We start from the raw sequence: 16097 nt of genomic DNA, 5'->3' as shown, positions 1-16097 counted from the left end.
TTAAATATACCACAGCTGATCACAACTCAAGGTCACCCACATCCCTGGTGAAATAGAAGTTGACTTCTCTGATTTTTCCATGATTCAGGAAGGATCAGGATCCCTTTTGCCCAAGAGTGCAGTTCTGGCTATCATTCCCATCCATATGGCAAAACACAGAGCCCAAGGACTCTACGGACTCACTTTCAAACCACAGGACAAAGATTTAAGCTCCGAGACTCCAGTTTTAAGAGTGCTCTAACTGTAAAGCATGGACACGATGTTGGGAGTCACTAGGCCTGATATAAACATCCACAAAGAGTGCAGGGTAGCTGTCCTCCTACAACTCTATGCCTACATTTGCTTCACAGGCACTGGAGAGAAATGGAAACATGTATGACATGCCCAAACAATATTGCCATCATATTGGAGGAGAATCAAATTTGGGAATAAATGCATTTTTTTTTATTTTCAGTACAACAGATTAAACCTGTATACTGAACCAAAAGAATAAGAGTGAGAAAAAAATGCTCTGAATGAAAAAAAAAATTAAATGCTTTGAAAATATTTGACAATAAAATCTTGCCAGACTATCTCACCTTGGGAGACGAAAACAAATGTCTAGAATGATGTATTCCCTCACAAATGACAGAAAACAAGAATCTGAATCTCTCAGTATAGAAATCCAGCAGCTAGTAATGAACAAGACATTAGCACTGTACTAGTCCAACAAAGCACAAATGTGACAGATTAGGAGAGACAAGCAGTATCAGCTACACTAGCCTGACTGTCCAGCAAAGTACAAGCATAATCTTGTACTTCTAGTGGGGAAGCATGTGCCTGGGGAGAGGGTGACAGCCTAACATCCTTACTCATTCACATGTGGATTAAATTCAGTGCATGCACAGAAAAACAAAACCATACCACCAATGTTGAACTATGCTTGAACCATTTGTTTTCATAAAGACCAAAGATATGCAGGAAACATTCTTTGGTTCTTCAGGAGTTTTGTTCAAAATGAGTCTATAATAATAATAACACTGTTTTTTATAATCGAGCATTAGTAGAAGAGCTTACAATGATCCCAGATTCAAGCAGACACAATTAAGTCTGCAGAAAAGCAGCATAATTGAGCACAGTGTATTGTGCCATCAAGAGCTGACTGCATTACCTACCAATGAAATCTGCAGCTCTGGGAGGAGTGAGAGGAGCATGAAGCTGAGAATTAGCCAAAGCACGTGGGTGAAGCAGAGAGACGGTGACAGAGAGAGAGAGAGAAGAGAGAGACAATAATGGCTAACTAAGGCATGGCAGGGGAGGAAAGAAGATACCTGTAGGCAGCACTAGGTGAGGAGAACTTTTCACTTTCTTCACAGGGATTATTTTAACGGCAGAAATAGAACGTGTACATAAAGGGACGTCAACAGCTGCAAACACAAAAGTGTAAATGGCACATCCAAAAAGGAAAGAACAGAGTTTGGGAAGCATGCCACAAAATTTTCTAACGTACTTGGAGACACAATAGCAGGAAATTTCAAATACAAAAGCAGTCTAGAGAGCAATGATGCAACTGTTAAAAATATCCCTTAATTCGCCCTAATTCAGGATGTGTCTGTTTTATGCAGCATACAGAACTGCTTACTGAATGGACTAATGCTGACTGCCACTATGCTGCAGGCAAAAAGAATCTGGAAGCATTAGTTTTTAGAAGCCGTCAAAAAATTTCAGTGTTATCATTTAACTGAGGTAAACTACATGCAAAAATAAAAATGTTAAGTAAAACATTAATATGGTTCAGCAAAAACAAAATAAAGTGAAAAAAAACCCCAAAGTACAGAAAGGTTGAGAGAAGAACATTAAACTAGACACATTACATGAATTCTGAATTCCATGGCTAATTTTTTACACGTTCAACAACAGAAGGAAGTAAAATAATATTGAAAAAGGTCCCACGCTAAAGGCTAGCATCCATATAGCTATTTCAGAAAAAACAATCCATCCATATAAACAGTAAATTGAAGAGATTTCTACCTGACTTCATTGGCTAGCACACTAATTATATATATGTGGTAACACTGGGGAAAACCATACATAGCATTACGCAAAATTCTAGCAATTGATACAAAATTATTCAAATCAATAGGCACAAAGAGGAATTGTTGTGAAAAGGGCAGTACTATTCAGAGGTGAAGCTCAACAGGAGCTGCCAAGATAAACATCTTGTATATCATGACTCTACCAGCATAATCTGAGTAGTGTTCTTGATTCTGCAGAGCCAGGACTTTCTTCTACAAAACCTGTTTCCTGCATGTATTATCTGGAAAATGACAGCTGTCTTGTCACATTCCATGCCATCTCGTGCCTGTAAAATCAGGAGTAAGAGGAACCACATTTCTAATACTTTACAGACTAACACTGAGCACTGGGCCAGCTTTGAGGGAAGCATTGACATCAGGGTGGTGTGTTCGCCCCCTCTTGTGGTAGATCTTTCTGATACCCAGCAAAACTGGAGAGCACAGATTTCACAATCTAGAAAAGGGGTCTCAAGCAACAAAAGCCTGGGCAAAGACTAACAGATTTTTTTTCAAAACTTATAAAATCAATAGTATTTAATTTGATAGGATTGTTTAATTTTTTTTTTTCAAAAGAGGAACCCGAATCAAACCCTGTTTTCCACACTTCTTCCTGAGCAGAGACCCAGTGAATGCAACAGATCCCAAATCAAACAGTCTGTGCCTTAGGAAACAATCCTGATTCTGTTCTGCTTTGAAACTGTCTGAATTCATCCATCCACAAAGCAGTCAAAATACTAACCACTCTAAAAAGGCATCAAAGAAAAAGAAAGGAAATTAAACCAACAGAAAATCAGCCCATACCCACATATTTTCACTCTGCCAAAACAGACACAGTCACTCTACAAAACTGAATGCTATAAAGCGCACTGCAAACCCGCTGATGTTAACATGAAGACTGGTTTATTTAGATTTTTTTTCATCACTTAAATGGTTAGTTCCTGCCCTTTAATCCCACACTCAAACCTTAACCTCTCCCTGAAGTTAACACAGCTCACACACAGGCACCACAAACCCATGCTGTCTCAACTCACTAAGGTACCGATTGGCAGGTGCTCACAAGTACCACAAGTAGTGTACAGCTTTCCTCAACACAGCACTAAAAACATACAAAGAGGCAAGTCCAGCCTGCCACTTTAAAGAGACAAAGAACACTTGTTGAGCTAAGAAATGCTGCTGCTACTAGCATGGTGCAGTACAAGACTTTTCTTGTGTCGGTTGCCAAGTGAACTGAATCAGGAAGCCCCGCTGTACTGAATTTCCAGGAAAATCAAGCACATCACCAGCTGACATGCGGGAGGAGCTGTGGAGGTGTCTCTGGAGATCTTAACCCACCTTTTTCTTGTCCATTGCTGCTCAGCCCATTGACAACAGTTTTTGCAACATCAATTTCTTCACGTTCTGAAAGACAAATGAAGTGGTTTTCAGGTAAGATTTTTGCAAGTCTACAAGGTCTTCAGCTGACACGAATAAAACTGGCTCTTGTAAATTCAGGGAAACACAGGAGACAGTGCTAGAAAGAAGCTCCAAAGGTCATCTAAAGACCTATTTCTGAACCATGAATGAAACAAATCTACCTCTGCCACTCCTGACAAATGTTTGCCTAACGAGTTCTTACAGACTTCCAGCACTACCCTAATGCAACCTGTTCCAGTGCTTACCAGCCCGTAAGCTTATCAGAGCTTACACTGAATTCCCAGGTCATGCTTTTCTGGACTCTCTTCAAATAGTTCACATTTTTTTCAAAATGTGCCAAAACCAGGACATGATACCCCAGTTGAGACTTCCTAAGATGCTAAAATTAAGTGAGAATATCATTCTACAGATCTTACAGATTTCTTTTCAAGTCTGGCATCTGCTTTATTTTTCACTTTGATTTAGCCTGTTACCCAGACAAGCCCAGAAGTTTTCCTCTTCCCAACCAGCTCCCATTTCCTGGTCCCTTGTTTTCCTTTGAACAGCTGATTTTTTCCTACCCATATGTCAAACTATGTTTTCATCTCTACTAAAATATATCAAATTCAGATGATTTTTTTCAGGTTATCAGTAATTTTGAATTCTTATATTCCATACTGAAATAAGCTACAGGACCTACTCCAGTTCAAGATGTTTCTAGCTACTTTTTGGGCCAAAATTCAAGCAACAAATGTGAATAATTGTATCAGAAACAAACAGGAATATTACTAGTAATAAAAAGGAAGGCCAGTGAGTGCAAGTAGAAAACAACACAGACTTACCAGAGCTCATTGTGGCAGAGGGACTTGCCTTTTCCACTTCTGGATTTTGTTTATGTCTGTTTAAAGTGAAAGGCAGAATGATTACATTATGTTTCATGTCTGTCCAGACAGCACTGGACACAATGCTGAACATCCACCACAAGAATCACGGTAACAGTCATAGTTTCTTAAAAGAAATTACTTTCAAATGCCAAGTGGATTAATGTCAAGCACCATATAAATTTTTTTTGCTGATAATGATCAGAAATTAAAGATTATTTCTACCCAATACAAGCACTGCTTCCAGACTTTAAGACTAATCTTCATACAAAATTGAAAGATAGTAATTTAAGTCTAAGAGTCTATAAAGGGCAAAGTGCAACTCTGACTAGTCTCTAATATATAAAATGTGCATCAACTTTTAAGAGAATTTAAAAAATCAAAGTGACACTAAAAGCTTTAAACTAAAATCCTCAAATTAGAGCTTTTCTATATTTTAAGGCAAGCTGCTGCTCATATAAAAGCTAGTCTCTCCTTTGAAAGATATAACAATACAGAAGAGATGCACTTGTTAAAATGCATATTATAACTTCTGCACCCATCATTTCCAGCTGTGCAATGCTGCTGATATTTTCAGGATCAGACTCCAGTAAGTGAAAGGTGAAAGCTAGAAGCTTTAATTCTCTTGTCACCAAAGGCAGCGAAATTGCCAACCCAAGAGAAAAAGCACCAGATGGGGATCAGAAGAAGAAGTCAGTTTTCATGGTGATGTCAATCTGTGGAGGACAATTGTGAGGCCTATCTGTCCTCACTCCTGTGGGGACTTGATACCTGCAGCAAACAGGTTCCAATGTCACAGATGTTGGTTTGAATAGCCAAAGAGCATTTCTAAAAAAAAAAAAAAGTGTGTGTTTGACAAGATCTCTCAACTCTCTAAAGGTCCTAAGTTGAATTAAAAGTCCTTTAATTTTGTGTTCCAATCTCCACCTCTCCCCCTGCCAAAAAATTAGCCCCAAAGAAAATGAGATCAAGTGTAGCTCCAGACAATTAATGGCTTTTATGACACCAATAGAAATATGCATCTGAAATCACAAAATCATGCAAAACCAAGAAGCCCAAACTGACAAGTATAGGGAAAATTGCTTGGGGAAGCAAGAAACTAAACAACAGAGCTGGAAATACTTTTCCTTTTGCATGAACTGGAGGCAGCAGTGGAACATTTTAAGAGGTGAAAATTCCCTTCAGGGAATTGAATTTGTTCTCCTGCCTCAAGCGCCCCCTTTCTTATCCAGCATTTGTTTCATGCCAGCCAGAATATAATGAGCATGTTCAACAGACACTCAAAAGGAAAGAAAACCCAACAAGCAAGTATAGTAACAGATGAGTCTATAAAATGAGACAATATCTGGGCTCCCAAACAAGCCACCCTAGGAACAGCTGCCAACACTTAATTGTTTAAATATTTCCTTCACTAAAATTCCCACATAAGATATACATTGTGGGTTCATGAAGGCTCAGCAGGATTCAGCCTAGCTCCAAGTTGATCCCAGTAAAATACAATGTAAAGTGGGGGGTACAGTATAAAACCAGCCAACAACAAAAATTGGATCCAGCTTGAAAGGTTGGCTGCCTGATTTTGCCTGCCCTATCTGCTTTTTGTTTCTACCATTTCATATTAGAAGTGAGTCCCTGAAATAGTAATGGTTTACACAGCATGAAAATGTAGACAGACATACTTAGTAATAATGGTCCTTCTGATCTCTGTGTGTTTCCATTCCAGAAAGATGCCTTAGTTCAAGCAAAAAGAAACAGTCTAAAATTATGTTATCCAGCTTAAGGAGATTTGTAGCAATATTGTGTCTTCTACACATAGAAAAATGTTACATATTAAACTCATTGGGATAAAAACCAGTCCTTCCACGGGCCAGGAGAAAAGCACAATAAGGGCCAACAACTGCAGCAAATCACATCTCAGCTTTAGGATCTACCTCTCTCTGAAGCTGAGGAGGTTGCTGATACCCAGGTGTTTTAACTCAGCACTGGCCCTCCCCTTGCATGGGCTTCATGCAAGTCAACAGAGAATTTCTTCCACTCCAAGCAACCCCAAGAGGTTGCAATGCTTTCCTTTGGTATGCAAGATTAAAAGGAGTGGGAAAAAATAGTTCAATATACTACCTTTTCAGGAGAGGAAAGAGGATTTACTGCCTGTAATGTCTAGGCAAAGGCAGGCTCCACTGCTGCTGCAATGCCAAAGCATCACTTCCCCTCTCACAATGGCAGTACCTGAGCAATCAAACTCATGACCACATGCTTCACTCTTTTAAAAAGTCTCATCTGTTTGGAAACAGTGACATCACAACTGCCATAAAACTTTGATTTCAGTCATGTCTTTTTGATCAAGTCTTGACATTGCTTACAGTGTGAAGCAACTAACCTTCACTGCATTAGGAAAAGCATTTAGGAAAGAATTCACACCAAAAAGAAGCATAATTATTTAGCATTAATAGATTAAATTACTTTTTACAAACAAGTGATTTGAGGAAAAATAGAAAGTGATAATTAAAGAAGATTGCTAAAATTAAATGGAAGACGTACAAACCCATTAGATTTACATTGGATCTGGAAAAATTAATTTTCCACATATCCCCACACTTAGTATCAATTATGGAATTCAATTAAAATAACAAGCATCCAATGTTCACTTTCTGTGAAACTAATCAGCTTCCTTCAAGCACTCAAAGACGTGCTTAGTGCAAGTTCCCAGACACAGAATGGATTCAGCGTGCTCAGGGTAGAGGAACCAATCCTGAGTCCCTGCGTTGGTCTAACTCCAGAAACTCCATTTAAAAGCTGATTTTGATTAGTTGAGAATTTGCACACAGGTCTGCTGCATGCAAGTAGAAGTAACTCCTGTTTAGGTCAACAAAATCATGGTACATGTTTGGAGTTGAGAACATGCTTTGGCACCTTATTGCATCAGGGCTACGGAGTTATTCTACCTGTGTTCCATGTACTTGATCCAAACCACAAAATGAAGTCCTACTAGGCCTAAGTCCTAGGGCTGCCCTTGGATCAGATGGACACTCCAGCCAGGTAACACATCTGGCTCCACAGTGTCAGTGCAGCCAAGTATTGGCCTCTAACAGCTGGGAAGGCACATGCCGTAGGCCAGTGTGCTACGGATATCTGGATCCTTAGGCAGCTTAGTCCCTGCCAGGCTGGACAGACAGGCTGTCCCTGGAAACAGCTGGGTCTGGAATCATTTGTTGCTCCCAGTTCTCCTCAAGAACTTTCTGTAGACACGGCCAAGCTGTTCCTGTAGACACACACAGTATGCACAGCAGTACTTCAGAAAGGAGTGTTTCAAAGGGAACCAGAATGAGGTCCCTCGTGTCAGTGTTAAAAACTGAGAACTCCCTATTGCCAGATCAGGCAAAGAAAAAAAGAAAACTAGTAGAAAATGTACTCCAAAGCAAAACCCCCACGTGTCTCCTTTCAGCTCCCTGCTCCAACCAGCTAACCAGTGTGTCCTTGCCAGACTGGAATTAGTGCCTTTCCTGAAATGTGACAGACATAGCAACAAAGGCTTCAAAGCTGCACACATGCAAAACACAATGAAAGGTGATTAATTCCTCAGGGCATAAACCAGCAGCTGTAACCCTGAACATGCCAATGTCCCTATGTAACATCCACCAACTCCTTGTCAGTTCAGTCCTACCTCTAGACGGATGTTTAACTTTTCCTTCCTCCCTTTCACCCCCAACACATTTCTCCAAGGCTGCAGTCCCTTCCCTACTTGGTGTGGAAAAGAGAGCAGTGTGCTCAGAAGCCTATTTAGGAGGAATGCAGATAAGTGGCAACCACTTCTGTACAGCCTGTCTGGATTATCTCACATGCTCTAAAGGTTTGAATACTCCCCCTACAAAGGCAGGGGGTAACAAACAGCTCATTAATAGTTCTGAGCAAGGACACATGCTCTTAGGTCACTGGTATCTCAGCTAAGAGTCGTGGGCAGTCATTATTTTTGGTGGTTTAATGTGAGTGTGGGGGAAAAGTAACTTCCTTTCTTCCCTTGTTATTACTGACAGCTCCGGTGACTCAGATAGGATTTTAAAACAATTGCTAGGCATGAGATGAACATCCAAAATTTATTGTGCTTGTCCCTTATATTCCTGAGATGTAGACTCCTTTATTTTCTCAGCTTCAAGTTTTTCACATTTTCAAAGTTTTCTCTCTAAATACAAGAGCTTTAAGTGTTTTGTGGATGCATTTACATGAAAAATCAAATTCTAATTTATAATAGTATAAAGTAGGAGTTGAGGCTATTAGAAAAATTGCAAGCTTTCAGACTGAAAGGATGATTAGCAGTAACAAAACTTACTTTTCACCTGGCCAGGTCTTACACATCACTGGCAGAACTCATTTGTTTCTCCCTGGCTCAGACCCTTTGTCACAATGCCATCAGTGTCCCTGACCCAAATGCTCCCCTTCAAGGAGCCATGTCAGCAATATGGAGTCTCAAATCTGGAAAGTGGGCAAAGAGCTGCACTGCAGTCAGTACCTCCCACCAGCACGTTCCTCTGCTGGAAAACACACCTCCTGTGCACTTCTCACCTCGCATCATATAAAACGTGATAAGAAAAAAAAAAAACTCAGAACAGAGCAGGCAGCTCAGATGAACCCAGGCAATCAGCTCTCTCTTCAATTATCATTATTCTCTTATTCTGGAATACTGAAATATGTTGTCTGTCATTTTTATTTTAAGGGTTAAAGAACATCCTGTCATTCCTTCAGAAGACATTATGGTCCTAAGAATAAAAGTAATGAAAAGACTATGAGTAAGCAAGCAGTGCACATAGAATTATCACACCAATTCTGTACAAGACAACAGCTTCCACACACTCTTCAGCAAGTGTTAAGACAGCAGAGAGAGAGCACTGAAAGCTTACTAAATGAAACAAACGGCATCATTACACACCAGCTTGGATAAGGTGTTCTTATAAATAATTGAACTTACAGCTGTTACAATAAACAAACACAGCACATTTCAAATGCAGTACTACTTTCTTTTTTTTCCCTTAAATATAGTGTGTGCCTGTTGCCTTCCAAATGGGCAAAATTAAATTATCTGGGGCATAGGTGCCAGTTTTGGTGCAATATATAAGGAATGTGCCTCTCTTAATAATAAAAGTTAAATAGGAAATGTAAACTAGGAGATACAGCTTTAAGAATTCTGAGATGCTTTTGAACTAAGTCATCAACTTCAGAGTAAACAAAGTTTACTGCAACCTGAGTTGACTCAGTTCAAGGTCACCACTTGTGGAGCAGGGGGCAGAAAAGAATCTCCTGGGTCATCCAACCTACTCCCATGCTATTGCAGGCAACTGTGTCATACAACCCTGTGCAAGAACACTTCACATTCCAGCTTAAAACTGCTAAAGTTTCCCGCCTCCACTGCTCTTCCTGGAAGCCTGCTCCAGAACTCATTCCTCTTATGGCATGAATGCTGTTTCTCATTTGTGACATAAATCATATTCATGAGCAGCTATAGATAAATTGTTTCGCACCAACTCAATTTTTCTGTTTAAGCAGGTCTTCCTCCTTGCACTTACCCCTATCCATGCATTTTTAGAAAGCAATTGCACCTCTGAGTCTTCCTCAGAAGTGCAATTGCATTCCCAAAGAAATTGGCCAGCATGCTGTTACCCATCTCATTAAAATCTGGCAAACAGTGGAAGACTTTAAAAGGTCGGCAGGCCAAAGTCTAAACTCCACTTAACGTCACAAAGCCAGTGAGCAAAGCCTACAGCAAACATGCCCAACAGCTGAACAGCAAGGTTGAAAAGGTAAATCATCTCTTTTTGTCCATTCTAACTCTGACCTGTATACTAAAATGAATTCCATGATTAGTGCTAGTTCAGATAGTGATTTGATGTCTATAGGAACCTCCCTGCAAAGAAATAGACTGGAATAATTTCATATTAGCCACTAAACCTTCATTAAAAACCACTGACTTATACCTGGAAGACTGTGTGGATGAAAGGTGGCTCTTGCTTGAGCCATCAACCTCCCGCTCTGCTGCAGGCTCAGGGTTGAAAAACAGCCATCCAGAAGGTTGTTTGGCTCACAGCAGACTCGGCATTCAGTTTATTACCCGTTCCCTCTGGATAAGTAATTGCTCACATCCCTGCCTTACAGTCAAAAACATTTCTTCTCCTGACAACAGACTCTAAATACACTGTAACTGGGCTTTGACTTCCTCCTGAGTCTGTCATGACTGCCCTCTGTCTTTAGTATTTGGTGGCTGAGACATGGTGACAGTAGCCCTGGCCCATGTATCATGGGTGTCAGCTGAAGAAACAAATGCCTTTCTGCCACACCCATATGCACAAGCAACTCACATGTACATTTTGAAACTTCAGAAAGAAAACAAACATTTCCTAGGATATTTTAAATAAAATCTCATCTCCATCTTAGCAGACGATACAAAGCACAGCACTTGACAGCAGCAGAAGTTGAGATTTCTGTTCAGATTTATCTACAATATGTATGATCACATCTCATAGATAGAAACACTTTACAAACAAGCCTATATACATCCTATAAAAGAGAGCTCACTGGGCACAGATCTCAGGCTTCCAGCTCCAGGGAAGGCTGTAAGCAACTTAACAGCATAACACAACCTGGGACTGTTCAGGACACTTAACTGAGATTCACATAGGAGCTGGGGCAAGGAGCACACAACTACTGAAATTGGAATTTATTTACAGGTAAGAGTTCATTTGTTCCATGACACCCGATTTACCTTTGCTGCAAAAGGAAAATCTTTCAATCTGCAATGACCACACCTAGCCAAGAGGATGCTGGCTTTGTACTTCAGCTGGAAGAAATGGAGGATTCATTGAGTTCAAGCTGTTGTGAGACTACTTGTAAGAGCTGTGCAGCCGGGGTGCTCTGGGTGCTGCACCTAACTCTCTGCAGACTTCTGATATGGGGCCGCTTGTGCCTCAGCAGAACAACTGCTGTAAATAAACAGACCCAAATTCCAGAAGCCCTAATTATGTATAACAATGAATCCATTCAGCTGACTGCAGGATTGAGGGACACAAACACTGCATTGCATTTACTACAGTGAATGGCATTCTATAAACACAAATCAATTAGATCATCTAAACAACATCCAGCAGCTTCTCTCGCATGATTTTGTATAACAAAGACTACAAAGGCTGTCTTCACCTTTATCACACACTCAAACAGTAAAGTAGTAAATAAGAGGAAGTTGCATTAAGTAGAAATACTAATTAGAGAATGACTAGTGTCTCAAAGTTCAAATCCAGTTTACAAACATTTCATAAAAATTAAAGAGAAGACTCTGATGCACCTTTGAGATATAAACCAGATACTCTAGATACTTTAATGCTACAGACCACCTTATACCATTCCAGGCACATCCTGAGATTTCCAGTTTTGTAAGGCAGAGGAATTGTGCAGGCCTGAATGAGTGCTCACTGTGGTAACCACACCAAATGTTAATTACAACCTCTTCTAGCATTAGCTGTTTTGAAGCTCTGAACAAACACTCACTAAGCAACAGCTAATAATTTTCAATACATATAGGTGACAGTTTTATTTTATACCAAGATGGAAGATTTGGGCCTCTATCCTATGCAACATCCAAAACGAGCTGATCTGGCATAGTGTAACAGGGCCTTTTAAGTATCAGTCTTACAGGTTGCTTTTTATAGTTTCAAAATAAGAAAAATCAGTTTGAGAGTTGGTCTCCTTTACAAACAACTGCAACAACCTCCAGAGAACCACACAGAGCTAAGTCTAACCAAAGCACACAGGGAGTCAGGCATACAGTACTGCCAACACATCTCTGACAAGCCTAGTTGGAAGCAAGTTGAAATGAGACAAAGTAATTTTCTTTAGCCTTTTCCGACCTGGAAGCACTGCTATGCTAGCAAAATTGCCAGGGGACTAATTCATCTGCCTGGATATCAGACACAAAATGGTCTCAGCAAAACTCAGAAGGCTGGCCACTGTCACACATCCAAGGCCAGACAGCAAACTTGTGCCTGCCAGGGAATTCAGGCTGGAGCACTGGCTTGCAAGTCCTGATGGACTGTGCTGTCTCCAGAGTCACCTACATGCCAGAAGGAAGTCACTGCTGCTCTACTTACTACTGAAAACACTTGCAGAAAATCAAACTGATGGGTGAAACAACAGTCTGACATTCCAAGTGTCTTCAGATCCTCTGTCTCCAGAAATAGCAGAAAGTTACATTCCAGAAGCCAGTCCTCATCTTTACTTTCCTCTGACTCCTCCTGCCTCAGGTGACAAATTCATATATTCCTGAGAATTCCACATTCATTCTCTTCATTTTCCTCTTAAGTAACTGCCTCAGAATCCACGTTCAGGAACTCCTTTCAGTTTCTCCTTCCCATAAGAATAATTAGGAGAAAGATCACTAGGGTAAGGAGGCAAGTATATGCCCATTTCCCTTAATGAGAACACAAACCCATGTAATGACTACCCTGACATTGCCTCTTTTCAATCAGCAACCGGAAATACCTATCCAAATGAAAGCAGCATTCTGAAAACCACTGTGCACTGCCCACCAGACCTACCCACTCAGTGTATATTAGCGTATGCCAGAGTCATATAAAGTCCTGGGAGTTCAGCTCACAGCAGGTCTAGCAGAAGTGGATGTGACTAACTGTGACTATAAACCATAATACTGTCCTTACCTCAATTCAGGCTTTTCAGTCAATGGAGCCATTTTCTTAGTGTCTTGATTTCACTCCATGAGAGGCACGAAGAGGTAAAAAAACCCTTTCACTGTGTTGCCCAGTCACTTGGCTGCTGAAGTGTAAGAAATTTGTGGAGACATCTCTCTTTCTCTCTGGCACCCTTAAATACTTTGCTCCTCCTACTGCTGTGCTTTAATTAGCCAGCTGGTTCTTAGTCACCCCATCCTGTCACTAGGCTTGCTCACCAACAGCCACCCCCACCCAGCCTGCCTGTCACTCCCCTGCCACTGTCATCACGAAGGACACGGCCTCTTCCTGCAGCTCTGGAACTGGGGAAAGGAAAGAGAAAAACGTTGGAGGCGACACTCCAGGGTAGCATTGGTATGTGATGCACTTGAGAAGCGACAGAAAGACCTTGAAGGGATGTTAAATTACAGGGAAAGTACTTGAAAAAGCACTTTTCTGTTTTATTTTAAATCAGGCAGCATCCACTTGTCAAGGAAGGAAAATTTTCATTAGCACTGGACATGGCAGATCCTATTTCAGTGGCTAGGAGCTGAAGGGGCAGATAAAGTTTCTGCTCTTGGCAGTTGAGATTTGTAGCATAAATACCTGACATAACACAAGAGGAAACTAAGTGCTTGTATGGCTATTACGTATTATATGCCCACTCCTTGAGCCTTGTAAAAGGCATCAAAGAAGTTTCTGAGCCATCAGCAGGACTAGGGTGTCCCTAGAGTGGAGTGCCCCCACCACAGTGCAACTTAGCAACCTAAAACTTGCCCTGGAGTGGAGGTGATGCCAGTTTTTAGAAGAGTGAGGGTATCTCACATGCCCAGGCCTGGGCAGCCCATTAGTGAGGAAGGCAAACTGCAGCACAGAATCACCCTTCCTTCCACAGCCAATGTCTACAACACAAACAATGTCTACAACACAAACAACTGGGACAACTTCCTCAACTCAGACCTTGGAGGATGGCTCAAGCAAGACCAAGTGGTAATTTAATAGTGGCAATTGAAGGAGGCCCCTAAGCCTCTTGGTACTATCCTTTGTTACCAGCACTGGCTTTCATGACTGACACTCCACTGTGTCTCTATTTGCAGCCTGTCCCTGGATTTTGATTCCTCAAATACACACGTACAGGCATTGATCTGCTGCCAAACTTACAGACTGATAAAATGTACTGAAAATTATTGCAAGACGAGCATCTCAGCATTCAAATGAGACCTAGAAAGCAACACAGATGGCAAGAGTTGCTGATTGCAGAAAGGCATAGGAGCAAAACTGATTCTGTAGGTCAAAGCTTACACTACTGATTCTTTCAGTAAAATGTTAGCAAAGGACACAGAACAAAGGTCTCCAAATACCTACACATATAAACCCATACTGATCCTCTGTCAAATACTGACTTGACTCAGGTTCGGTCAGCAACATAAGTTCTCCTTTTTTCTCCCCAGTACCTCCTTACCCCCAATACTTACCTCCCACCAAATGAAGCATTTCATTGTAAACCAAAATGGGCATAATGTAACTTGGTATATTGGCTAAGGGGCCAAAAAGGGCTGATCTATTTTACTTCATTTAAGACAATCCCAACCTCAGTGTGAACATGGCAGTGGTAGTTCTAATTAGAGTAAACAAAGGGCTCTGGAGCCTACATTTACTACCACATCCCAAAGACTAACGTTGGGGAGCTTGTACCTCAGCTTTTGATTTCATCTACCACAGCAGATACCAGACACTATTAGCAAAAGTCAGGCCTGGAAACAAATCAGAAAAGCCAACCAAAACCCCCACATCCTCCATAGTAAGCTGTACAGTCATCACCAGCTCCAATTATTTGAAACATACTTATTTATACAACATGAAACACAGTTTACACAGTACGCAACAGGAGACCCCTCACAATCCAAAGACAACCTCCTTGATCTCCTTCATGTCTGTTGTGAAGCCTGGACCACATGAGAGCAGGTCAGTTGGAAGCTGTATTTGCTGTGTAGCAGGGGTTTATAAACAAGCCCCAGATAGTTTGTCTTCAGGTAACAAAAATGACAGTGATTAAAAAAACATACTGTAAAAATAACAGCTAGTGAATGAAAGCATGGCATCTAGGGAGAGGCAAAGTAAGGAAGGATCCAGAAGTTGGCTCAAGTCCAAAGTTAGGATGGTCAGATCAAGATGGGGTTTGAAACATTGCTGGTCTTTGCAGAACCTAGCTTAGAGGACCTTCAAACAGCTTGGCAAGGAGGGAAGAGTATCTGTTACAAACCACCACTTGAATGGAAAATAGAATTTTCACAGAATTCCACCTGGATGAAGATCAGCAAGCTTTGCCTGGCTGCAGGGCCACAAAGCTTGGTTGTTTCTAAAGTCAACCTTGAGTGCATGATAAAAAGCATTATGAAATGTCGATGTTTTACCATCAACCCATTGTACTAATACACTGTGCACTGCAGTTTTCCTGGCATCTGCTGCTGCACAACCTCTGCTGTGTTTCTCCCCATAATACCATGTCTTTGTGAAAGATAACTTCACCATGGTAGCGGAAGGAAATAGCAAAAAAGAACAAATTCATTTTCTCACAAAAGGAAGTCTTTGGCATAGCAGAAGTAGATGCTGGTTCTAGGATATTCTGGACGCCTGCTCTTGTAGCCACTGGACAAACCTGCTTTCACCAGAGGGAGTAATTTTACCAATTATAAGCTACCCTGGAAAGTTTTGTTGCCCAATCCATGCGTTTTTTTTTATTTTGGTAAATATCACATAGCTATGCTAGTTCTTTTATGCCACCCTAATATGCTATGGGACTAGGCTCTCCAGCTACCAGAAGAATGCGGAGGTGCAGAGACATGCAGTTTAGAAAATGAGGTACTTTTCATAGATATGGGAAATGCTAAACAAAAGTGATTGAAGTTACTTCATTCTGCAGATGGAGGAGGAAGGCAAGCAAACTTACATCATGCTAGTGCTTTTAGTTCAGTTCCAGGGTTTGAATTGCAAAACAAAACTCAGTCAAAATAACACGTTGCTGCCAGAGTTCCACCCAGTACTGTCAATGAGCACAAACTCATTCACCC

At 40.9% G+C, this 16097-nt stretch overlaps 1 protein-coding gene across 50 annotated transcripts in view; it reads right to left on the bottom strand.

Annotated features, from left to right (window-relative positions):
* The window catches only part of SORBS1 (sorbin and SH3 domain containing 1), a 160655-nt gene that overhangs the window by 61431 nt on the left and 83127 nt on the right, over positions 1-16097 (bottom strand). For 9 of the 50 annotated variants that reach the window (XM_068198416.1, XM_068198423.1, XM_068198435.1 and 6 more), the window contains exons 1-4: positions 13018-13183; positions 4289-4344; positions 3387-3452; positions 1311-1406 (exon numbers count right to left, since the gene is read on the bottom strand). In XM_068198416.1, coding sequence (XP_068054517.1) covers positions 1311-1406; positions 3387-3452; positions 4289-4344; positions 13018-13049 — 250 coding nt within the window. In that variant the 5' untranslated portion in view covers positions 13050-13183. Of the gene's footprint in view, positions 1-1310; positions 1407-3386; positions 3453-4288; positions 4345-13017; positions 13187-16097 lie in introns of those variants that run through there. The other 41 variants (XM_068198427.1, XM_068198419.1, XM_068198434.1 and 38 more) reach the window with 20 other exon arrangements.

Source organism: Anomalospiza imberbis, chromosome 8 (assembly GCF_031753505.1).
Source record: "Anomalospiza imberbis isolate Cuckoo-Finch-1a 21T00152 chromosome 8, ASM3175350v1, whole genome shotgun sequence".
Taxonomy (NCBI): Eukaryota; Metazoa; Chordata; class Aves; order Passeriformes; family Viduidae; genus Anomalospiza; species Anomalospiza imberbis.
Note: the sequence above shows the minus strand (reverse complement) of the source record. Positions and strands in the feature narration are given on the sequence as shown.